The sequence below is a fragment of the Myotis nattereri genome (genome assembly GCF_964212035.1).
Source record: "Myotis nattereri genome assembly, chromosome: 15".
Classification (NCBI taxonomy): domain Eukaryota; kingdom Metazoa; phylum Chordata; class Mammalia; order Chiroptera; family Vespertilionidae; genus Myotis; species Myotis nattereri.
In genome coordinates this window covers 16977220-17003993 of record NC_138090.1, presented here as the reverse complement: position 1 = coordinate 17003993, position 26774 = coordinate 16977220, and the positions used below count along the sequence as shown (strand labels likewise).

Genomic DNA, 26774 nt, shown 5'->3' with positions numbered 1-26774 from the left:
ACTGCTATTAGAACCTCATCAGATCTAAAGTACAAAGTAAGCCCCACTTATGGAGTGGTCAGTGCCCTAATAAAAAAAAAAAGTAAATGCATGTAACTCAAAGAACAGTCTTTCTCCGAGTCCTCCTTACTACTGCCTTCTAAAAGTAAGTGGAGAAAACAAAAATTTCCACTTTAGAATGCTGTAAGAAAAGGAGGAAAAGAGAGAATTAACAAAGCTAGAGACTTCCATCACTGAAGTCAACAGCCTAAAATGAACAGTGGGGGACCCTGTATTCGGTAAAAGTTAATGTCAGTCTGCAGTTTTCACCTTTAAAAAAAAAAAATGAAATCACCTGCCTAAAAGTAATAAATAAACCACACAAACACATTCCTGTTTATAATCTGACCGCAGGTTACATTTTCTGACTTCAATGTGCAAACAGCAGATAAAGCACATGAGAAATTGGTATGTCTGCCGACAATGAGTGAAGACTTCTATTATAAAAGGTAAAAAACATTGTACTATTGCCCAGTTCTTATATGCCTAAACCTGGCTTCCAGCCCTAAACACAGTAGGGCTGGTTAAGTCCTTTATCCAGCTCCATAGCTTCCTTTCAACAGAAAATTTGTAAGTGAGAACATCATGTACTTTTCAGGAAAGTCTTTTTCAGAAAAGACTTAAGCATATCGAATGGCACCTACCTTTCTGAAATGTGCAAGCATGTCTGGGCTTCGCTCACACATTTCTGTGAGGAGGACTACAGATGTGTGAAGGACACCTGAAAGAAAAGAGCAAATGAAAACTAAAAATGAGGCTGTATTTATTAGTCAACTTTGTAGAACAGGACTTTGAGATCTGAAGGTCATTTTCAAAAGGATAGTTGCTACTTTTATTTTCTAATCTTCCAAAGAATCTAAGCATTAAGGTGAATACAAAGGAGGTATTTAATAGATGCTTAATAGTTAAGTCAGTCAAATTATAATATTTTAAACAATTATCTGACCAAAATAATTGCTTTCTAAAATATGACAACCAGTCCTGCCCTAACTGGTTTGGCTCAGTGGATAGAGCGTTGGCCTGCGGACTGAAGGGTCCCAGGTTTGATTCAGGTCAAGGGCATGTACCTGGGTTGCGGGCACATCCCCAGTGGGAGGTGTGCAGGAGGCAGCTGATCGATGTTTCTCTCTCATCAATGTTTCTGACTCTCTATCCCTCTCCCTTCCTCTCTGTGAAAAATCAATAAAATATTTAAAAAAATAAAAATAAAAATAAAATAAAATATGACAACCAGTCCAGACAGCCAGGGTGGCTCAGGGGTTGAGTGTCAACCTATGAACCAGAAGGTCACAGTTCAATTCCAGTCAGGGCACATGCCCAGGTTGCGGGCTCGATCCCCAGTGCGGGGCATGCAGGAGGCAGCTGATCAATGATTTTCTCTCATCATTGATGTTTCTCTCTCTCTCCCCCCCCTCCTTCCTCCATGAAATTAATAAAAATATATTTTAAAAATTAAATAAAAAAGACAACCAGTACATGTGTCTCTCCATCTGAGAATACACATAAAGACATGCTCACAGTCAATATAAGCTAGGTATCATCTGCTCCATACTTAATATGCTCTTAGCTGAGTTCTGATAGACAATTCAAGAAGCAAACATCTTAATGAGAAGTTAAATTTCCAGATAAAATAAATCAGAACTTCAAGGTACAGTCATTGTGGATAACAAAATGAACTTGCTTGCTCCAGAATGAGTGAAAAGAATCACACAATAGTTTCCACTAATAATAACTGCCCTAAACATTCATTTGTTCAACAAATATTTTTTGAGCCTTCTAGTTTTAGGATTGAATTAATCAAATTAAATACACCCTACCATTTTTTTCTCTCTGCATTCAGGACACATGCATTTTCTTTACTCAAAACTTGCTTCACTGACTTCCAAATAACAATAAAATGTTTGGGAAAGAATAGTTACATATTAATTCCTCTTAACTTTTATATAAACATATCTGAGGAAGCATTACAAATTCCTGTTAAAGTATCCTAAAAGAATTTTCAAAAATCTTATACTCTTACCACAAAGCAATAAAGAAATAGTTTTTTTCTCTAATATAAAATAGCCAGGAAATCAAAGAATTTTACACATGAAAATTGAGGGTAGGATCATTTGTATATTACAACGAATATTAGTAACTTAATACAGTACTTTTAGTATAATAAAAGAGAACCAGAAATGAAAAACAAATTTACTATGAAGAAATTAATCTCTAATTGTAAAACTAGGAAATGAGAGTGGAAGAGAGATTGGGCTGATCAGCCCTTCTTGGAAAAGTGTCCAGCACAGCAGAAAGGCAACTCCACTGCACTGAGACAGAAGGCCAACACTGCCCAAAGCTTTTCTCTCTCCCCTTCTCCATCAGTACTTTACCAAATGCACCCAAATCACATTACCATGGTTCTTTTCATTCAGTAAGTTTTTTGTTGCTGGTAAAAACATCTCCATAAGTTCAGGAACCTTCCTGATGACATGAACAGCACACAGTGCTGCCTATAAAAAAAAATTAAAAAGACAAAAGATTTATTTCAATTAAGACAGGGCAACCAATCTTATAAAGAACAACGACAAAAAAACCCTTATCAACTAGTTCACCTACTAGAAAAATAAAGAAGAAAAAAGGTATCAGATTTATTAACAGGTTAGGGCTTTCTAATTTATATGTACTATTGCATCAATGAGAACTTCTAGCTTACCTGTCTCTCTATTCATATATTGCAAAATAAGTAGATAAAAACTTTCTAAACTAAACCATGGTTAACATGAATTTACCAAGCAAGTTAAACGTAACTTATGTGGACTTTCAAAGTAAAAAATAAAGTCTTCCATCTATGATAATCATTCCTGAGTAAGATGAGCAAACAAGGATTTTATAAAAACATCATGCAACTGAAAGATATATACTGCAGAGTCTTGAAATCTGCTGTTACTTCTCATAATACCTATATCTTCCTCAAGTCACTCTCTCCTGACTGACATCAAGAAAATCATTTGAAAGATATTTAGCTAATCTCTCCTGTAGAAAAGATGGTCATAGCTTGCTCACTGGAAAGAAAGGTACTTTCAGAGACTGATTTTGGTTACCCTATAAAGTTAAACTAACCATATTTGTTGAAGTAGAATACTATGTAAGTTTAGATATAGTAACAAGAATAGGTTTTAACTAATTCTTCCCATGAGAAAAAAGATTTCCACCCCTAATTTGCAGGAATGTACTATTTAAGGAAATAATGTACTTTCTGAACAAGAGCAGCCCACACATTCTTTAAGAGAAAGGACTGGATTTAGTTTGCAGCCATCATTTATAGTGTATGATCCTGGAAAACAGTTTAGGCCTTTCAACACCTCTGCCTCACACCATTAATATAGAAAGGCACAGTAGTGTGTCTTCACTTCTTGGAGTTCTACATTTTATAACCTTTATTTATGAAGGTTTTAGGGTTCGAACACAAAAAGTAACAATAAAATGTTTACATCAACAAATAAAAGCAGAGAGCATTGTTATCCATTACTACTCCCTTTAGACATACCAATTTTAGAAAGTGTGTTCTTTATCATTCCCTAATAATTATCTAGGTCCTAATGGAAGTGCACTTCCACAGATTGAAAGGCACTAGGACAAAGGCATGGGCACTAATTATTAGGATGGAAGGAAATTTATAAATATTGATTCATTATCACTTGAATACTGTTTAGAATCAGGTAATTTAGGAAGCAAATATGCCATCTAGGGTATCCAGTTACGGTTGGTTTATAAATCATCTCCCTGAAAAAGAGGAATTAAAAGAATTAAAGTGTTCACAATCACTTATCAACTGGAGAGTTAATTAGTAGCAGAAAAAAAACCCTCCAAAATCAATATAAAAATAGATTTTGATTTATAAACACCTGATTCATATATAATCATTTAAAATACATCTATTGCACAGAGAAAGACATGTTACATATTAACATCAGAGGTTTTAAAATAAATAATCTGCTTTCTTATCTCCATAATACTCCCCAACATTAACACAGACATTTGGTTTTATTAACAGTTACCTTTTTTCTTAAGTAAGAGTTGGAGGTTTTCAGGAGTTTCTCTACCTCTCCTGCAAGATCTCTGCACATTTCTGAGGAGCCCATACAGCCGAGGGTACAAAGTGCTAGCCCCTGTACATACTGCGTGCTATGATTAAGATCACTGCAAACGAAAGAAAAAGGTAGAAATGAACGTGTTGTGTCTGGTGCTCCCCATGAAGAAACTTCACAGACTAGCCCTGGCCAATGTGGCTCAGTGATTAGAACGTCGGCCCTCATACCAAAGGGTCTCGGGTTCCAGTCCCGGTCAAGGGCACATATCTGGGTTGCAGGTTCACTCCCTGCCCGCTTTGGGGTGTATGCGGGAGGCAACCAATCAATGTGTGATGTCTCTCTCACATCAATGTTTCTCTCTCTCTTCCTCCCTCCCTCCCTTCTACACTCTCTGAAAAAGCAATGGAAAAAATATCCTCAGGTGGGAAGTAACAACAAAAAGAAGCTTCACAAGCTAAAGAGGTAGCTCTGAATAATTCATAATTTCTCCAATAAGGAAAATGATTAATAGGGTTATATCTTGGGAAAAATATTTATTCTAACTTTATTACAAATTACCAATACTGCAACCCTAGTCAGTTTGGCTCAGTGGATGAGCACTGACCTGCGGACCAAAGAGTCCTGGGTGCGATTCTGGTCTGTACCTTGGTTGCTCAGATTCCTCTCCAGCCCAGGCCCTGGTCAGGGCTCTTGCAGGAGGCAACCAATCAATGTGTTTCTCTCACATAGATTTTTCTCTCTGTCTTTCCCTCTCTCTTCCACTCTCCCTAAAAATCAATGTAAAAATATCCTCAGGTGAGGACTAACAACAACAACAACAACAAAAAATTACCAACACTGAAAACTGACTGATAGTCCCTCCTACAAGCTTACAACTTGATGTTTCCAAATACCAAAGCAACAAAAATTAGACATTATCTCTTGGATATTAAAGGCAACCCACTTTAGAAAACTCAGCAACCCACTGACAATAAAAACTGGTAATGATAGAAATATGAAGCACAACTGTATCTTTGAAAGATGTTTAATATGCTCTACAACTAACAAAAATAGTTCAATATATATATATATTAACCAAAACCTTTCCTCCCCAAAAGAGTCAGAAAACACAGGTAAGCCTACCACTTACGAGCAACAACTGATGGTATTTGTTACCAATAACCGAGTTTGGAAAATTTGTATTACCACTATGAAGTTGACTTGTCTATCTACCAGTACCTTAACTAGGTGAATCAACTTTTTCCAAATGCCTTGGGCATGATTAAAAATACCAAACTTTATTGATAGGTTTCAGATTTTACATTGTAACTAACCCTTAAGAAACTACCACTTGTGTAGTTTTGGTATAGTATAAAAGACTATCCATAGTTATTTGCAAGATTATTAAAGTCATCTTCCTTTTTCTAACTACATTATCTGTAAAAGGCTGAATCTTCATATACTTCAATTAAAACATAGCACAAGAGCCCTTGGCTCAGCGGATAAAGCATCGGCCCGCCGACTGAAGGATCGCAGGTTCAATTCCAGTCAAGGGCACATACCTGGGTTGCAGGTTTGATCCCCAGCCCCAACTGGGGCACATGCAGGGGGCAACCAATCGATGTGTTTCTACCACTGATGTTTCTCTCTGTCTCTCCCCTTCCCTTCCACTCTCTAAAAACACACACACACACACACACACACACACAAAACATGGAAAAAATATTCTCGGGTGAGAATTAACAAAAACAAAAAACATAAGAAATTGAAAACAGGAGCATCTATTAGGCCAGATACTACACAGATTTTTAAAAACGTAAAATAATGCCATTCTTCTCAGTGAATTGTTTTTGTTATGAAAAATATTTGTTTTTTATTTTAAAATATTGTTTATTTTAACACGTAATGGGTTCATAACTGGTCATTTTAAATAAACTAATAAATGGTTTCAGTCTTTACTGAAGAACAAAGGAAGGAAAAGAAGGCCAAACTGCTCTTTCCACCAATTTGAATACTTTAAGTTAAAATTACTGGTGAAATGAAGCTTACTAACCATGGCTTTACCATTTAAGCTTCCAGTTGCTAAGAATATTTAGTTGACTTTTCATTCATTTTACAATAATTAATTTGCATAATGCAAGTTCTTAAAATATATCCAATTTTTAAGGATTTAATGTCTTAGGAGTTTTCTAGATCAATGAACAATGGGGTGAACATCCATTAAGAAACATAAAAACTGCTGGTACACTATGATGTCCTATAATACAAAGAGGGGGGAAAGGCACACAAAAGCAAACAGAAAAATCCCATTCATTATCATGTTAAAAAATAAACAAATGACCGAAGTCCTTCAAGAGAGCTTAGACTGAAAGTGCCATATCAATTTCCAACTATTAGTAACTCTCTCCTAAATTCACTTGGTTTGGCTGGGTCTCATTATAATTAAACACAAAGATTTCTTGTTTGCCTATGTGCCTCATTCTTCAATTTTTACCAAGCTATACTTGAGTTTGGTATTAACTCTCTAATATGAACTTGCTGCAAGGCAGAACTGCCAAATTATCAGCATGTGATTGAAGGCTTGGGTAATAAGGGCAACAGAGCATGAAAGAACAAAAATTTGCTGTCCAGAGTAAATGTATAAAAGAGTCATGCTGAATATCTAGAATGTAACCTCCATGACACCAAGAATCTGTTCCATTTTTTAAATTCTCCATCCCCATAGCTTACAGCAGCTCCTGGCATGCAACAGGTATGCAGTAAATACTGGTTGAATAAACGAATCAACTTAGTATTTTCATTATTAATATTTATTTCAAGACCAAAAACCTAGATTCTCCCAAAATTAAGTTCACAGACTCAATATATTTACATGATAAATGCAATATTTACAACCAAATCGTAATTCTTAGTTTGGAATTTTTCATTGTCCATTGGGAAATTGTTTTTTAATACATTTTTATTGATTTCAGAGAGGAAGGGAGAGAGAGAGAGATATGGAGAGAGAGAAACATCAGTGATGAGAAAGAATCATTGATCAGCTGCTTCTTGCATGCACCACACTGGGATTGAGCCCACAACCCAGGCATGTGCCCTGACTGGGAATCGAACCGTGACCTCATAGGTCGGCGCTTAACCACTGAGCTACGCCAGCCAGGTGTCCATTGGGAAATTTTAAAGTAGAACATTATTTTTCACAGAAAATTATGAGTTCAGTATCTATAAATTTGATCACCTATATCCCCCCAATTCTATTTTATGTCAAATACACAAATACTGCAAATGAAATAGAAATCTAAAAAAGGAGATTAAACAAATGAAAACAATCCAAAAAGTACCTTTAACCAATAGGCCATCAGAACTTCTATGCCTTTCTAACACAACTTTGTTATAAGAGAAATGCTGGAAAGAACTGCTTGGGTCCTCTAATTTCTCCATAATGGCAAGCATTCCTCAGTTTGTAAGTTAAACAAACATGACTGGACTAGGAGATCAGTAAAGCACCCATTAAAAAAAAATGACTTATACACAAATATTCATAGGGCTACATATAATCCCACACAATGGATACCTTGAATTAGATCACAGACAAGATTTCTCTTTTTATTTTTAAGTAGTGTTTATTCAGAATATACACTGGTAATTCTTTAATAAATATAACATTTCATTATTCATGTTATTCAAAGTCCTGGAACTATAACATAAGAAAGCTCAGATTTACCAATGCCTTTTCTATTCTATGAAGGCCCAAATGTTATTTCATTGCTAAATTGTGTTCTTATGCCTGAAGATATATAGCAATACCTTTATTTAATTAAATTATCCCCTACAGAAGTTTTAAGCCTCTTTAGAGGCTTAAATTATCCTCTACAGAAGTGCTAAGTCTCTTTACATATAAGCTACAGAACCAAAAGCAATTGAAATATATTCTAGAAAGTAAATATAAAACCAGTAAATAGAAGATTTACTGATATCATATTATAGGAAAGACCTAAAATCACAAAGTAGTTCTTAGAAGGAAAGGTTAAGACTTACTTCTTACTCATGAACACAGATGACAGTGTGGTGATTTTGGGGAAAGAGAGTGGGGGAGGAAGAGAATATAGGGGGGATAAATGGTGATAAAAAAAAAAAAGAAAAAGAAAAAAAATCCTACATAATAAAAGCCCAGCAACCGAATGGCAGAACGACCAGTCGCTACGAAGCACACTGACCACCGGGGGGCAGACGCTCAGTGTAGGAGCTGCCCCCTGGTGGTCAGTGTGCTCCCACAAGTAGGAGCACCACTTGGCTGACCAGGATGAGCGACTGCTCCTGCAGCGGGCTGATCCCTGCAAGCCATGCCCCCAACCAATGCACAAATCCGTGCACCGGGCATCTAGTATATATATATAAAGAGACAATGAAACATGACAAAGCAAAGTAAGATTTAATACCAAATAAATTAATTACATGACTTTAAAAAAAAAAACTTGGGGGGGAAAAAAGGCGACATATGTAATATTCTTTGTAATACTTTAAGCAATAAAACAAAAAAAAACAAAAAAAACTTACTTTTTGATACAGTTGGTCATGAGAAGATGGACATCTTGTCTTTCATCTAATAACAGCATTGCCCCTAAGTAGCCAATGCGTTTGTCTGTGAATTTTTGAGAGGCAATAAGCTTGAGGCACTCCAACTGCAAATAAAAAAAGAAAGAAATTAAGAAATTGCTACCACAATCAGGAAATGTTTTTAACCCAGATTAAAGCAAATAGATATAACTTGTATCATCAAACCATTAAATGACAAAGATTTAGGATCTTTGGGTAGCTTGACAGTAATCAAGTCTTGAAACAGATCATCTTGTCAAAGTTCTATGATATTTGCCATCCAAATAATCTGTGAAGCTTAGCTTAGTTCTACAGATTCATACGAAAGTATTATAAGATATTAACACATTGCGGACCAATTTTATTGCTAGCTTTACCCAGTGGCCACATAAGTTTCTATTGAAAAACTACAAAAAATGTTTTACATAAATGTTAAAGGCACGCTTTAAAATTAAATACCCATTGCATTTTGAAGTTATTTATTACATGTTCTTACAAGCTAATATCTTTTTAAAGTATGATATTTTGTAAAACACTGTGTAATGTGAAGCAAGAATTCTCATGATCCATCCACAATGTGTTAACAAACCTAACTCCTAATTTAATCCCCAGGTTACTAAACGAGTACTTAACTCATTTAAAGTCTGGTTACTATTTTGAATATCAAAAAACTCAAAAACTGGAAATACATCAAAGTGCCAAAGATTGCTGCCCTGCACATCAGGAATGTACAACTGCAGAAGAGACAGACAATAACTAAATTTAATATAATGTTGAAAGTGCTACAGCCCTAGCCTGTTTGGCTTAGTGGATAGAATATCAGCCTGTGGACTGAAGGGTCCCGGGTTCAATTCCTGTCAAGGGCACATGCCCAGGTTGCAGGCTCAATCCCCAGTGAGGGACAAGCAGGAGGCAATCAATCGATATACGCTCTCGTCATTGATGTTTCTATCTCTCCCTCTCTCTTCCTCTCTGAAGTCAATAAAAATATTTTTTTTTAAAAAAAAAAAGAAAGTGCTACATTTAGAGCTTAAACCAATACTATGGGAGAAGTAAGGGTTTAAGAATCAAATATAGAAAAAAAAAAAAAAAACAGAGGAAAACTCAGTAGTGGAATCAACCTAAAATTTTTATATGCTTTTTTTCTTTATATAATTGTTAGAAATACTCAGAGCTTAAGAGTCTTTGTAGTTAAACAGTTTGTCTCTCCTTAGTTTCTCTCTCTTTTTTTAAAAATATGTTTTATTGATTTTACAGAGAAGAAGGGAGAGGGATAGAGAGTGAGAAACATCTATCAGCTGCTGGGGATGTGCCCGCAACCAAGGTACATGCCCTTGACCGGAACCGAACCTGTCACCCTTCAGTCCACAGGTCAACACTCTATCCACTGAGCCAAACCGGTTAGGGCATCTCCTTAGTTTCTCTTGAATGTCACAATCACTATGCTGTATTTTATCATTTCATCTTGACTAACATGGAAAAGGTCAAACATACCGTCTAGTGGAGTGATTTTCAAAGGCTGTACACAGTTAAGACTCTCCAAGAGTTTTTCCAACTATGCTCCCATTTACAATCACCACATTCCCAAAGGAAGGGGCTCAAATGCAGACCCATGTACACAGGAATGTAAGATCTTGTGAGACTACTTCCTGCCTGAATTTGCCTATAAGTTCAAAGGTAAAACTGAGAAAAGAGTTTACAAATAAAATTGTCTCAAGCTGTTTAAAAATTGTTCTCTTAATGTACCTGCATTAAAAAACACCTAAAGACAGCAGAAACTATCATGAGCAAGTCAAAGAAGGGGGAAACCATCAGGATCCAAGATGAAAACTAAAATGTCTTCTGAGATTGACAAAAATTAGGTAATAACCATTTCCTTGCCATAACTGGTTTGGCTCAGTGGATAGCATCGGCCTGCGGACTGAAGGGTGCCAGGTTCAATTCCGGTCAAGGGCATGTACCTTGTGCGGGCACATCCCCAGTAGGGGTTGTGCAGGAGGCAGCTGATCGATGTTTCTCTCTCATCGATGTTTCTAATTATCTATCCCTCTCCCTTCCTCTCTGTAAAATATCAATAAAATATATTTTAAAAATAAATAATCATTTCCTTTCTCCTATACATTCAAGTTAAATTTTTAAAAAATTTCTGAAATAGATGAAAAGTCATTTTTACAATGTCAGCACAAAAATTACTGAAGTGAATGAGAAAAATCAAAAGCTAAAATGTTATTAGAAAAATCTTATTCTTTCAAACTGAAGGTTTTTAAATCTTCCCATTTAGTAAGTCTGAATAAATATTTTAGAAGTGAAAGGAAATGTTCTTAGAATCAGGTATCACTGAAATTTTTATCATCTTTACTGAATCATGCTTCTGGCAAAAAACAGGCATTACACAAATAAATTATCCAAAAATATCTTATTAAGATAAACTAATGAGAAAGGCATTAACATTCCTTTGTATTTTTTAGGACCAAGTTTTAAGTTAGTCACATTAAAAGTCATCAGTGACTGGTGAGTAGAATTTGTTACTTTTGTGATATTTATTTAAAACTTACCTAAAAACTAAACAGCAAAAAGATAAACTAAAATTCAAAGGAATACTAAATTAATTCTTTTTAATGTTCCCAGTGGTACAATGATTTTGCTTTAAGAATAAGAATTTGTTTTTTAGCCGAAACCGGTTTGGCTCAGTGGATAGAGCGTCGGCCTGCGACTGAAAGGTCCCAGGTTCGATTCCGATCAAGGGCATGTACCTGGGTTGCGGGCATATCCCCAGTAGGAGATGTGCAGGAGGCAGCTGATCGATGTTTCTCTCTCATCGATGTTTCTAACTATCTCTCTCCCTTCCTCTCTGTAAAAAATCAATAAAATATATTTTTTTTTAAAAAAGAATTTGTTTTTTAAAGGTGACAATTTTTAGGGGAAACAAAAGATTATACAGCTGGAAATGGCACTTGAAATACATCCTCTCATGAAAGATTAACCCTGATTACACTTTACACTTAGGCGGAGGTAGCCAGCAATAGTGCTGAGAATGTACCATGTTTTATCAGGAATGCTATCAAAGTTTTCATATGTTGAAAAAGAAAAAGTTTGGAGGGTGGTGCAATGGAATGTGGAAGGAAGGATATCCACTTTGGGGCCACAATCACTAAAACACAACTCAACATTCTGTGTGAGCTACACAAGAAAAATAGTAACCAGGTAAATGTATCCACTCCTTAGGTAACAATCTCAAATTCATCCAGTACTATTACTCCTCACTGAAGGCTCCTTGAAATCCCAGGTGAAACACTGCTAAACCACAAATCTAGCAAATGCTTTAAGACCCCAGTAAACAGCCCAGCTTTTATATTCACACCAGAAAACTTTTGCTTTTACCTGTGAGCAAAGTCAAAAGACAAATAACAAACTTTGAAAAAATATTAATTCACAGTCATGAAAGCCTATGTAACAAAATCCTACAAATTAATTTTTTCTAAAAGACCAACAACTCAAAATAAAAATGGACCAAAAATATGAAGAATTCAAAGAAAACAAAAATAATTCAAACATAAAATGGAGTTCAATCTTTTCATAAAACAAATGCAAACCCAACTAGGGTTTTACTAAAAGAAAAAAAAAATCATTGACTTGTACACTTAATAAAAGTGATTATATGATATACAAAAATGCCTTAGTGGGCCCTAGTCAGTTTGGCTCAGTGGATAGAGCATCAATCTGCGGACTGGAAGGTCCAGTTCAATTCTACCCAAGGGCACATACCTGAGTTATGAGCTACATCCTCAGTAGAGGGTGTGCAGGAGGCAGCCGATCAATGATTCTCTCTCATCACTGATGTTTCTATCTCTCTCCCTCTTCCTTCCTCTCTGAAATCAATAAAGAAATATATATATGTTTTAAAATGCCTTAGTGGGCTGGCTAGCATAGCTCAGTGATTGAGCATCAACCTATGAACCAAGAAGTCACAGTATGATTCCCGGTCAGGCCATATGTGTAGGTTGTGCACGCAATCCCCAGTGTGGGGCATGCAGGAGGCAGCTAACCAATGATTCTCTCTCATCATTTATGTTTCTATCTATCTCTCCCCCTCTCCCTTCCTCTCTGAAATCAATAAAAAAAATATTTTAAATGCCTTAGTTAAATTATTACAAAAAAAGAAATGCAAATTAAATCCATACTGAGATACTTTTAACCTACTGTATTAACAACGATAAAAATTGTCACAATAGTGCAAGGGCATTAATGACAAGAGTATAAACTGACCCAAACTATAATAAGAAAGATCTGGCCTATCTAAATACACATACCCTTTGACGCAACAACTGCACTTTTAGAAACTTATACTACAATTCATTCACACATGTGTAAAATAATGGATATTATTCAACTGTAGTATCTACACTAATAAAAGAGAAACATGGTAATTGGCGTACGACCACTACCCTTTTCATTGGCTAATCAGCGAGATATGCAAATTAACTGTCAGCCAAGATGGCGGCCGGCAGCCAGGCAGCTTGAAACTAACATGAGGCTTGCTTGCCTCAGTGACGGAGGATCATTGGAGGAAACCAATGTTCCCCGCCTGTGGCTGCAGGCCTCTGAGCGGGCAGTTTAAGAAACATTGTAACAAATACTGCCGGACTTCAGCCAGCAGATTCGCAACATTGTAAGCAAAGGCCAGATACCTACTTTCAGCCGCGGAGGCCTAAGAGCTGGAGCCAAGCCTCAAGGTAAAGCTGGCCAAGAATAAAAAAAGAAAAAAGAAAAAAAGGAGCGGTTGGGAACTTCAGTCACTCCCAGCCTGAAAACAGCCCTCAGCCCCTCACCCAGACTGGCCAGGCACCCCAGTGGGGACCCCCACCCTGATCCAGGACACCCTTCAGGGCAAACCAGCCAGCCCCACCCATGCACCAGGCCTCTACCCTATATAGTAAAAGGGTAATATGCCTCCCGGCACCGGGATCAGCATGACAGGGGGCAGTGCCCAAACCCCCTGATCGCCCTGCGGCTCTGTGTGTGACAGGGGGCGGGGCCCCAACCCCCTGAGCAGCCCTGCTCTGTGCCTGATAGGGGGGAGCTCCCCAACCCCCTACCCCCATGGGCCCTGCTCTGTGTGTGATGGGGGCAGCGCCCCAACCCCCTGATTGGCCCTACTCTGTGCGTGACGGGGTGGCGCCGCAACCTCCCCATCGACCCTGCCTTGAGTGTGACATGGGACGGTGCCCCAACCCCCCAATTGGCCCTACCCTGAGCATGACTGAGGGTGGCATCACAACCTCCCAATATGCCCTGCTCTGTGCATGACGGGGCACCCCAACTCCCCAATCGGCCCTGCTCTGAGCGCGACCAGAGGCTGCACCTAGTGATTGGGCCTGCCCTCTGCCACCCGGGAGCAGGCCTAAGCCAGCAGGTCGTTATCTCCCGAGGGGTCCCAGACTGCAAGAGGGCACAGGCCAGGCTGAGGGACTCCCCCTCCCCACCAAGTGCACAAATTTTTGTGCACCGGGCCTCTAATTGTTTTAAACAGTAAAATTAGAAATAAATGTCCATTAATAAGGCATCCATTTAACAAATTATGACTCATACATATAATGAAATACTAAGCTGGATATACTATCACAAGCATGTCAAAAAACAACTGGAAAAAGGAAATGAGGAAGCTTCTTATATGGTGACTAGAGGCCTGGTGCATGAAAATCGTGCTGGGGGGTGGGGGGTGCTGGGGGGAGAAGTGGGGGAAGTCCCTCAGCGAGAGGGCACAGGCCAGGACCCCTCGGGGGATGTCTGACTGCTGGTTTATAGGCCTAAACCAGCAGTCGGACATCCCTCTCGCAATCCAGGACACTGCATGCACCAGTGACCATACTTTTCATACAGGTGAAAGGCATCTTGCTGTTGTGTGTGCAGCTACATTTTTTTGCCCTGATTATAAAAAGTAGTACATAACATGATCCTTCTGAGGCAGTAGTAACATTTCCCCCATCTTATGGGTGGGAAACTGAAGCAGAGAGAAGTTAATTGGCTTTGTCACACAGTTATAACTGTCAGAATCAAGGCTGACCACAAAATGTGCAAGCCCGAGTCCATGCATGTCATTGCCGCATCATCCTGTTTTTTCAGTGTTAGAGTAGCCTTGCCAGGTTTTAATTTTTAAATCTAAGCGACTGTTCCCAATATATAGGGTAGGGTCCCTAGGCCTAGCCCGCAATCAGGGCCATCTGTGGGGCAACCAGCGGGCAGGGTAATCAGGGGGCCCCCACTGGCACCTGCCTTGGCTGGGGGTCTGGCACTGCCCACTGACCAGGCCTGCTCCCTGATCACCTCCACCGGTCGCCTCCCTCTCCGGGGGGCGGTGCAGATGCTCAATGCAGGAGCTGCCCCCGGTGGTCAGTGCACATCATAGTGACCAGTCATTCTGCTATTCGGTCAATTTGTATATTAGGGTTTTATTATATAGGATGTGGGCTAATCTTCATGACAGATTAATAAAACAGTGCAAATAGTGTGTGACAATATTTATTTTAAACGGGAGGGGGCGAGAACATATATATCCATTTTATACATCCCTGAAGATGTATAAAATATCTCTGGAAGGGGAGCCAAGAAATGAATGCCAACAAATGCCTATAAAGAGGGAAACTAGCCTTAGCTGGTGTTGCTAAGTGGTTAGGGCATCGGCTTTGTCAAGGGCATATACTTGGCTTGCAGGTTCCATCCCCGGCCTGGTGGGGGGAGGGGGGAGGAGTGCATTCGGGAGGCAGCTTCCCTCCCTCTCTCTCTCTCTCTCTCTCTCTCTCTCTCTCTCTCTCTCTCTCTCCCTCCTTCCCTCCCTCCCACTCTATCTAAAAATCAATGGAAAAAATATCCTCAGGTGAGGCTTAACAAAAAAAAAAAAAGAGGGAAACTAAGTGATTAGAAGAGAGTAGAAAGCAGTTTTCATCATCAGTGAACTATCATTATCTATTCCAAAGAGATAAATAAAATTGGACTGGGAGGGAAAAAATTGAAACTGCAGGATAAAGTGAACTTATATCTAACTTAACGGTTAGAAAAATTCATATTATAATTTCAAAGGGAAAAATAAAACAACTTAGGGAAATCATGTGTACCCTTTCCAAATTTGAACAACATATATTTCAAAAAATAACAAAAAGGCATTTGTGTCTTTTTGAAAAAGACTTTGAAAGTTTAAGACCAGAATCTTACAAAAATACAACTCAGTAAATGGAAACAATCAGTTTTTTTAAGATAACTTATGTTCATAATGAACAATTGTGCTATCCTATTATACTTGTGATACTCTAACAGCTTAAGAAGGATGTTCATTCCTTATCTCTAATCCCCAGGATGGCTATGCTTTTCTTGCTGACGTTTGTTTTGTATTCTTCACCTACTATCAATTTCTCCCTGTCAACAACACTCTAATACACTTGCTTTTCCACAGCAACCTTCTCCCTCTACCCCACCTTTCATCCCAAAGGGCTAACTGTAATAATTCTTTGCTACTCACTGACTTTTTTAATATTTACTTTCCAATTGTTTTGGAACGCTGTGGTTTTGCTTTAATTTAGTAAACTCCTGTTGTGCATACACCAGTATGTTCAACATTGTCACTGATACTCAGAAGGGCACAAGACGAATAGTTGGATATGAATCATAAAATATGACATAATATACTATGACAGTTATGCACAAGTTACTGTGAAAATGACTGGGGAAGGGCACCCAATTCAGGTTAAAAACAGTACGAAAACATCAGAGAAAGATTCCTTTCTCTGTATTTAATACATAGTGGAATAGAAAAGAAACTAATCTAAGTTAAGGGCTGTGCCGCCCTAATCCTATTTCTAGCTAAATTATTTCAACAAGCCTCAGGTTTCCTCATCACTAAGATAAGGAAGCCACACTGTGGAAAACAGCCCTAACATTCTCCACTCCTTGCCTAATTCTCTCCAGCTGATCCTCCAATGGCCTCAAATTTTTTCCCCCAGAAGCATTCCAGGCAGCCTTAGCAACAAACCGAAAAAACTGAGGTTATCAGCCCCCTTTGCAACAAACACAGTGCCTTAAGAAGTGGTTCCCAAAACTGATTGATCAAAATTACCTGGGAGAGTTTTGAAATGTAAGTCACCCCCAGGATAATCTGGTGTAGATTTGAGGTAGAGTCTGACAATTTAATGTTTACCAAGTTATTCTTTATGACTCAATGTTCCAATTTTCTTTGAATGTCAAAGCAATTTTTAAAAAGAGAACTTACAAAAAAAAAGAGAGAACTTTACCAGGTTTCTTTCTGGCCTTGTTCCATTTTTCTGAAGAAAGTACAAACATTGACTTTTACCAACATTTAATCTGTTTACCCTTAAGAAAAAAGCTAAACCCATTTTGTTAGCTTCTAGGACAATTTCCCACAAGGTCAATGCACATATACATTTGCTTTTCAATGTAACACTTGGGGGTTTTATGATGTGAACAATCATCTTGATGAAAAGATGCAATTAAAATACTATACACATTAATGGATCTGCAACTGATAGGTCTTTTTTAAAGTTACCTTTATTTCATTTTAATACTCAGAAATAACTTTCTAATTCTCACACACACACACACACCCTTTTGAAGAACAAGCTATAACCTGGCAACATAAACTCTATATAGACTAAGAACCTGTTTTTTCACCCTTATGACAGAAGAAAAGAAAAAACAAAACAAAAAACAAATTCAAATCACATAACACTCATTGACCCACCAACAACCTTTACCAAATCTTTATGCCCTATTTATTTAATTTAAAATATTTTAATATTACAAATTTAATTGAAACCCTCAATCCCATTTCTCTTCTCTCCACACCAGGACTAATCAAAACTCAAAAGTTTTGTTCATCTTTGCCATGCTGCATGTCCTTACTATACATGTACAGTAAAGACAATTGTTTTTTAATATTTTAAACTTTATGTAACTATCAGATCATATTCTTGTTGCTTTCACTCAACAGCTTTGAGTATTACATCCAGACAAGAAGCTCCAATTCACTCATATTAGTATTCACTGTTCCACTTATGAATACACCACAACTTAACGTATTCTTTTTGTGGATATATAGATTGTTCCCAATGTATCCCTATAAGAAACAATGCTGCAAGGAATCCTCCTAATAGTAGAGAAACATGGTAATTAACCGTAACTTTGCTACTCTTCCCATTGGCTAATCAGCAAGATATGCAAATTAACTACCAACCAAGATGGCGGCCGGCAGACATGCAGCTGAAGTGAACATGAGGCTTGCTTGCTCCAGTGACGGAGGAAGCCAAGGTTCCCCGCCTGCCGCAGCCCAGCTCTGAGCTCCAGATGCAACAATGTTGCAATTATAGAAGCTAAACAAACCCAGAAACCTGCTTTCAGCCATCAGCGGGCTCAGAGCTTAGAGCGCCAGTGATGGCAACAGAGTTTCAATTATAGAAGCGAAACAAACCCAATACCTGCTTTCAGCCAGCCACAGCCTCAAAGCTGGAGCCGGTTCTCAGCTCCAGTGACAGCTATAGAAGGTAAATAAAACCCAGAATAAAAAAAAGAGAAAAAAAGAGAGGCTGGGAGCTTCAGTCGCCCGCCAGCCTGAAAACGGCCCTCAGCCCCTCACCCAGACTGGCCAGGCACCCCAGTAGAGACCCCCACCCTGAAGGGGGTGTGACCAGCTGCAAACAGCCATCAGCCCATCATCCAGGCTGGCCAAGCACCCAAGCGGGACCACCACCCTGATCCAGATCACCCTTCAGGGCAAACCAGCCAGCCCCCACCCATGCACCAGGCCTCTATCCTATATAGTAAAAGGGTTATATGCAAACTGACCCTAACAGCAGAAAAACTGGGAATGACTGGTTACTATGACACACACTGACCACCAGGGGGCAGGCGCTCAATGCAGGAGCTGCCCTCTGGTGGTCAGTTGCTTCTCACAGCAGGGAGCTCTGCTCAGTCACAAGCCAGGCTGATGGCTGCCAGTACAGCGGTGGTGGTGGGAGCCTCTCCTGCCTCCTCAGCAGCACTAAGGATGTCTGACTGCAGCTTAGGTCTGCTCCCTGCTGGCAACTGGGCATCCCCCAAGGGCTGCCGGGCTGCCAGAGGGATGTCTGATTGCCAGCTTAGGCCCAATCCCCCCGGGGAGCAGGCCTAAGCCAGCAAGTGGTCACCACCCCCGAGGGGTCCCAGACTGCGAGAGGGCACAGGCCGGGCTGAGGGACCCCCTACCCCCGAGTGCACAAATTTTTGTGCACCGGGCCTCTAGTCCTATCTAATAATAGACAAACATGGTATTGACCGTACCTTCGCTACACCTCCCATTGGCTAATCAGCACGATATGCAAATTAACCGTCAATAAAGATGGCGGCTAATTTGCATACTGCAGGCAGGGCAGGACAGCGCCATCCCGCCTGCCCCGCTGCCATCTGGGCCAGCTATTTGCGACCCGGGGCGGTGGGGTGGGACAGCGCCATCCCGCCTGCCCTGCCACCATCCGGGCCTGCTATCTGCGACCCGGGGCAGCGGGCGTCCATGTGCGACCTGACCCGGGGTGGCCGGGCGGGGCAGCAGCGATTGGCCGGCCTGCCCAGGCGTCCCGTGTGCAACCCGACCCAGGGCAGCGCCCCAACCCCTGGATCGGCCCTGCCGTGTGCTCAACCCGGGGCGGCTCCCCAACCCCCGGATCAGCTCTGCTGTGTGCGCGACCCGGGGAGGCGGGGCAGGCACCAAGGGATCAGGCCTGCCATCTGCTACCTGGGGAGCGGGCCTAAGCCAGCAGGTGGTTATCTCCTGAAGGGTCCCCGACTGTGAGAGGGCACAAGTGGGGCTGAGGGATACCCCCTCACCTCCACCAGTGCACAAATTTTTGTGTACCAAGCCTCTAGTACTCTTATAAATGTCTCTTTAAAAAACAGACAAGGAGGCATGATCAGACTCAAGTTTTTCAGTTTTTGTTTTGACTTAGCAAATACACTTCATAAGTGGTGGTATGAACTTTCATCAGAAGGCATATAATTATTTCTGGTGGTTGTCTCTCTTTTGAGACAGTAGCAACAGTGATATCATCAGGGATTACAAAATGGCAGTATAATTCTTTCATTCTTTCTTCATTTATCAGCTAGACTAGTCCTTTAAGAAGCAACTCCTCTACATATACCATTGGTTTACCAATAGCTCCTTCAGGAGGAATACTGGTAAGGAAAAGCAGGATCAATGTTTGTTTCTTTCCTTTTATTTATCAGTTTTCAAAAATAATGAGTGGATTTCCTACTATCTTCCAAAGATGACCTATTAAATTTTTTTCAAAATGTATCCTTTTTTTTAAAAATATATTTTATTGATTTTTTACAGAGAGGAAGGGAGAGAGATAGAGAGCCAGAAACATCGATGAGAGAGAAACACCGATCAGCTGCCTCCAGCATCTCTCCCACTGGGGGTGTGCCCACAACCCAGGTACATGCCCTTGACCGGAATCGAACCCGGGACCCTTCAGTCCGCAGGCCGACGCTCTATCCACTGAGCCAAACCGGTTTTGGCCAAAATGTATCCTTTTTTAAAATATATATTTTTATTGCTTTCTTAGAGGAAGGGAGAGGAGGTAGAGATAGAAACATCAATGATGAGAATCATTGACTGGCTGCCTCCTGCACGCCCCACACTGGGGATAGAGCCTGCAACACAGGCATGTGGCTGCAACTAGAAATCAAACCATAACCTCTTGGTTCATAGGCATGGCTAATTTTCTGTTAATTATTATGAACTCACTGATATAAACTTACTTGGTTTCAATAGCAATCATTAATCCTAATACTCAAATTTTCTCATTTTGGGGCATGACAGCCTCTTCTGGTGGCTACTGAATACTTCTAACATAATCTCTGTAGTCTTTCTTGCTTTATGGCATAGTAATATGGTTCAAGCTTATTTTGTACATTTCCTGCCCCAGGTTTGGGATCAACCATCTTTCCAATGGCATTAGCCCTTTTAGAGTAAAATGGTATTATTTCGAGACTAAAATCTGGGCTTAAGTGTGCTCAAGACAAGAATGCCTATTATCGCTGCTTCTTTTCAATATTGTACCACATGTACATACAGTAAGAACATAAGAAAAAATAAAATGTTTAAAGATGAAAAAGGAAGGGAACTGCCATTGTTATGTTGTTAAGTAGATGAAAATCAACCCTAACTTTTGGCTCAGTGGACAGAGCATCAGCCTGCGGACTGAAGGGTCCCCGGTTTGATTCCAGTCAAGGGATATACCTCGTTTTCAGGTTCGCAGGAGGCAACCAATGGATAATGGATGTGTCTCTCTCATATCGGTATTTCTCTATCTCTCCCCCTCCCTTCCACTCTTGCTAAAAATCAATGGAAAAATATCCTCAGGTAAGGATTAATGAAACAAACAGAAAAATCAATTCTACTTCTATATACCTACATCAATAATTAACGTTTAAGGATGCTATCTGCAATAGAAGAGTTCCAAGGAACCTATGAATAAATTTCACCATAGAGGTGTATGAAGAACTTTAGAGAACCTAAGGCTATGGAGTGCTATGGTATATTGACAGAAGGGAAGACTACTGTAGACCTGCAATTGGGTATAGCAGGCCAGGTATGAACTGGGAAATAACAGAAAATGCATGCCCAGCATGGAGAAGAAGGTCACCAGCCTACTACTGCCATGTGCAAATATGGATCCAGCATTGTCAAATCCTCTGATTTTCTAAGAGAAACTAGAAATCCAGATTTCTATGAGAAGTTCCTTTATTTTTATACTAGAGGCCCAGTGCACGAAATTCGTGCACAGGTAGGGTCCCTAAGCCTGGCTGGCGATCAGGGCTTTTCTGTGGGGCGACCGGCAGGGTGATTGGGGCCCCTGTTCACACCCACCTTGGCTGCCCTGGCACCGCCCGCTCGTAGGCCCTGCCTCCTGCTGCCGCTGGTCGCCTCCCTCTGTGGGACGACTGGAGGGGCAATCGGGGGCCCATGCTGGCACCCGCCTTGGCTGGCCTGGTGCCACCCGCTCGCCCGCCCTGCTCCCCGCTGCCGCCAGTTGGGGCCTGCAGGCTGAGGGCAGCTCCTGCATTGAGCGTCTGCCTCCTGGGGGTCAGTGCGTGTCCTAGCAACCCGTCATTCCGCTAGTTGTTCCACCCTTCAGTCTATTTGCATTTTAGGCTTTTATTATACAGGATATTGGCAGAAAATTCAAAACAATTTTAAGTATTGTGCAAAACAAACAAAATACATTTATGAAAGAATATGGCCCCTGAGCCACTGTTTTTACTCCTGAAATCTACCAACTTCCTTACTCAACTTTATTTCTGGGTTGTGTTTAAGCCAGCATGAAAGGTTACAAACCTTATAAGAAATCTATCACTGCTTTTATTGTAAAAATGTTGAGAATACTGTCTCTCACATTTCTAAGAGACTACTGAACAAAAGACACACGTAAGAAAATCTCTACTAATCAACTAAAGGACTTGTATGCATGCATATAAGCATAACCAATGGACATAAGACACTGGGGGATAGGAGAGGCTAGGGGACTGTCTAGGGCGGGGGGATAAAATGGACACATATGTAATACCCTTTGTAATACTTTAAGCAATTAAAAAAAAAATCTCTACTAGAATTCAGTGCTTTTTCAAAAAATTTTGCTGTCCTTGAGGAAATGGTAAACTGAATAATATTTGACTCTTTATGTATAAAACATACATATTTAACACTTATTTACTTAATCTTCATAATAACCATACAATGTAGTTTTTAGGATTGTTCCCATTTTACAGATGAGGCAACTGAGACAGGAAAGGTTAAGGATCTTGCTAAAAATAACACAGTAAAGTAATAAAGCCAGAACTCACATCCAGGCAGTCTGGTTCCTCTTAAATTCTGGTAAATCACACATAACTGAATGATTTTGTTTCTTGCCTTTGCTGACTTGCCAACAGCAACTACACTGGCCTTGTGCTCTGCATTCTTCCTTCTCCCAACTCTTACTTTCTACTACTCTTTTTCTACTTTAAATAGATGCTGGTAACATATGCCATCTCAAATCCTTTGTATAGCAAGGCAGGACTAAAATAATTCAATAAATAACTCATGAATAAACTTGATGCAAATAGCTATTTATAGATTTAAATTAAACCAAAGACTGAATAGGTTTCAAAGTTATACAAGGTTGAATTCTAATCCCCTCCCTAATATTTACTAGCTCTGTGAATTTAAACAAGTCATGTAAACTGAATTTCACTTTCCCTCACCTATAATATGAAGATATCACCTACTTCATAGATTTTGTTGTAAATTTTAAATAAGACTTTTTAAAATGTGGCTACTAGGAATTTTTAAATTACATGTTGGGTCATATTTTATTTCTATTGGACAGCATCATTCTAAATACTGCAGTAAAAAGTAAAAAGAAACAGGTAAATTAGTGTTAATCATATTTTATTTAACCCAATATAGCTAAAATATTTCAACATATAATCAACATAAAAATGATTTCAACATAAAATCAACATAAAAATTATTAAGATATTTTACATCTTTTGTATTAAGGCTTCAATTACAGTATGCATTTTACACTAATAGTATACCCTCAATTTGTACACTACATATCTATCAAAAATGTTTGAGCCATATTTCATAAAATTTACAATTGATGAAGTAAGGTTCACATGCCCAAGTTGTCTACAACATATTTTAAACCTTTCCAATAACTGCATCAAGTACCCTCCCCCCAAAATTTATTTTCCTTTAACGTTTGCCTCAGTTGAACTAGCCACATTTCAAAACACCAATGGCTACACAGCTAGTGGCTATCGTAATAATGAACAGCAGGTTCATTATGAAGTTCTAACAAATAAAATGCAGTTAAAAAGTGACTCTTGTTACACATAATTAAATGAAAATGACACTGTGATTCATACATGTAAGTGAGAGACTCCAGATAGGAACCTTTTTATGGGTACTTTATAAAGGAAATTCCTGTGGGTGGGATACCGAATTACTGATATGCAAAAGGCTATAATTTATTCAAATAAAGGAAACAGAATAAGGGATTTAAAATTATGATTTGTATTCCCACTCAGAAAAATCTTTATTTTTTGTACCAAAATTTAGTACAATTACCCTTGAACATCATTAACTCTTTCTACCTAAGAAGTAAATGTTTTATCAAACAATTAAGTTCCAAAACACCCAAAAATGCCACCTAAAGAGCATATACCATGTTACTAGTATAGAAGTAAATTCTAGAAATATATATAGCGAGAGCTCTTTTACAAAATAAAATATCATCTACGTCTTAAATCTATCCTATGATTTTAAGAGTCTATCTTCCAAGAACTCCCTTGGGAGTAGGTAAATCTACTGTATTCAAGATGTTAACAGTGGTTAATACTGAGTGGAGGACTTTTATAGTACAGCGTATCAGATTTCTGTAAATCTAACCTAATGTATCTACTTAAAATAAACTACAAAGAATATATGAACATGTTTGCTTTATATTAACTGTCATGCACCATATGGATAACTACCCGAATCAATTTTTGATGTGGTAAAAGCATGTAACATTTTTGTTCATAGGAGAACACTGTTCCTTCTGCCTGTCTAATATCTGGTCCTCCTTTCCTCTGCTATTAACACCTCAATTTTCCTTTAGTGAAGTAATGCTCTTCCACTCTCAATCATGTATTTCTAGAGAGGCTGATCTCATTCCATGCCCCAAGATGAGCATAAAACTAACCCAAGTCACTCTAATAAGATTCAATCCCATTACTATTTTTTGTTTTAACTCAGGATTGGGGGAAACTGCTTCTATTGAAGTTATAAAGCTGAATAGGAGATACTAGTAAACTGGTGGTCGCGTTTCCTAATACATTACACATATCAAAACAATAATAGTTATCTCTGAATAATGGAAATATGGAAAGTATTTTTCTCCTTCTAGCTAGTGTTGCACATTCTCTTTTAATTTTGCATTCTTTTCCTTAAAAAGACTACGTAGTGTCCTAGCCAGTTTGGCTCAATGGATAGAGTGTCAGCCTGCGAACTAAAAGGTCCCAGGTTCGATTCTGATCAAGGGCACATGCCTGGGTTGTGGGCTCGATCCCCAGTGGGGGACTTGCAGGAGGCAGCCGATCCATGATTCTCTCTCATCATGGATGTTTCTCTCTCTCTCTCCCTCTTCCTTCCTCTCTGAAATCAATAAAAATAAAAAAAATTAAAAGAAGACATTCTAAGATGCTTTAAAAAAAAAAAAAAAGACTACATAGCATAAAATAAAATCCTTAAATTAATTGAAATAAAATTTAATAGCACTGCCCTGGCCAGTGTGATTCAATGGTTAGAACGTCAGCCCGCACACCGGAGGGTCACAGGTTCGATTCCCAGCCAAGGTCACATACCTCATTTGCAGGTTCCCCAGTCCCAGTAGGGGCCCGTTCAGGAAGTAACCAATCAATGAGTCTCTCTCACATCGATGTTTCTCTCTCTCTGACTTTCTCTCTCTCCCCCTTATCTACTTCCACTCTCTCTCAAAAAAAAAAAAAAATCAATGGAAAAATATCCTCGGGTGAGAATTAACAAAACAAAAATTTAATAGCACTAATAAGAATTCCAAAGCAACCCACTGTATCCTTCTCTGGAAAGAAGACAGCAGTTATAATGAAGAATATCATGCTCAAAGCTGAGACTGGCTATATCAATATGCATTTGTGTGTGAGAGAGGCTCAGGAGGCAGATCTGCATAGTGGTTATAGCAATCAAAGAAAGCATGAGGTAATTAGGACAAAATCTTTAATGCCATTATTTGGTAACCACCTAATTTCTTTTACTTAAAAACATCTGTCATGGGAGTTCCTTTTCATAATATGGTTCAGAGAGAAAATAATTAAGGACACATTTAGCAAATTTTTCTTAAATATTCATCATAGTTCAGGCCCTCTCACAGAACAATCACAATCTACTGGTTAATCCTGGTCAATTTTTAGGAAGCTAGCTGCTACCATCAAAACATATTCTAACCCACATTAGAATATGAGAGATTCCCAACGGAAAGGACAACTGATGGCAGTATCACACTGTTCTAGGTCTGCAGTTTTCTCTCTCAATTCCACCCTCAGTTCCACAGTGATCATACTAGAGACTTCCAAAAGTGTCCTATCCTCCATGGTAGGAAAAGACTGAGTCTCTGAGTTACTGTCATTCAAACAAGAGCACCCTTGCTAGATGTGATCTCAGCCCAGCCTACCTGTCCAAAGTGAGCAGGATAGCCCAGCATGTGCATATATAGTAATTTTGCCACATTCCGACACCGGTATGTATTGTCTTCTTCTCTAAAAGATGATCGGATTGCAGCACATTCTTTCTGGATCATTTCTCGTTCTTCAGCTTGGGTCCGTGCTGTCCGGATGGTCCGGATCAGCTCCCGCAATCTGATGGGGGCTGGCATCCTCTGGATATGAAAAGACATTAAAGATGTTCACATATTTTTACTACTAAAACCATGCACACAACTTTCCAAATAAATTTCTGATTTTTAAGAATTCAAGCCTCGGCTCTCCCTCCCCGGAGCAAGCCTAACTTTTCCCTTTCTCTTCCCCCTCTCTGCCCCAAACATATTACATTAGCTTCCTCACTCCCAAGCTCCAAGGGCCCTTCCTTTACCTCTATCACTTGTTTCCTAAGCCCATTTCTTCTAGGAATTACTTCTTCTACCTCTATGATTTACCAAATAAATGTTCTCTTACAAAAAAATAAAAATAAATTTAAAAATTCAAGCCTTGCTAGTCCAGTGATACAAAGCAACTATTATATACAAACCCCTCAACACAGTTAATTCCTGGAAAAAATACAAACTGAAGATGTTAAAGACATAGGATACACTAATATGCAAAGTCCATCACTAATATCAAAATATCTTAGGAACTCAACCCAAATCTTTACTCAATCATTAAAGTAATAAAGAACAGTTTATGACCTAATCTTAGAGAAGACAGATATTTTCTGCTCAGTTGTTGTTAAACTCAACATAGTTCAACAAAGTATCAGATGAGTACTGAATA

The 26774-nt window shown here is 39.1% G+C and overlaps 1 protein-coding gene across 1 annotated transcript in view; it reads right to left on the bottom strand.

Annotated features, from left to right (window-relative positions):
- The window catches only part of AP1G1 (adaptor related protein complex 1 subunit gamma 1), a gene marked incomplete at its 5' end in the record, with an annotated part of 53355 nt that extends 27173 nt beyond the window's left edge, over positions 1 to 26182 (bottom strand). The window contains 5 exons of the mRNA XM_081106982.1: positions 684 to 760; positions 2435 to 2531; positions 4080 to 4221; positions 8646 to 8770; positions 25961 to 26182. Of these exons, the coding sequence (XP_080963108.1) occupies positions 684 to 760; positions 2435 to 2531; positions 4080 to 4221; positions 8646 to 8770; positions 25961 to 26182 (663 nt within the window). The remainder of the gene's footprint in view (positions 1 to 683; positions 761 to 2434; positions 2532 to 4079; positions 4222 to 8645; positions 8771 to 25960) is intronic.
- Positions 26183 to 26774: the final 592 nt, after the last annotated feature.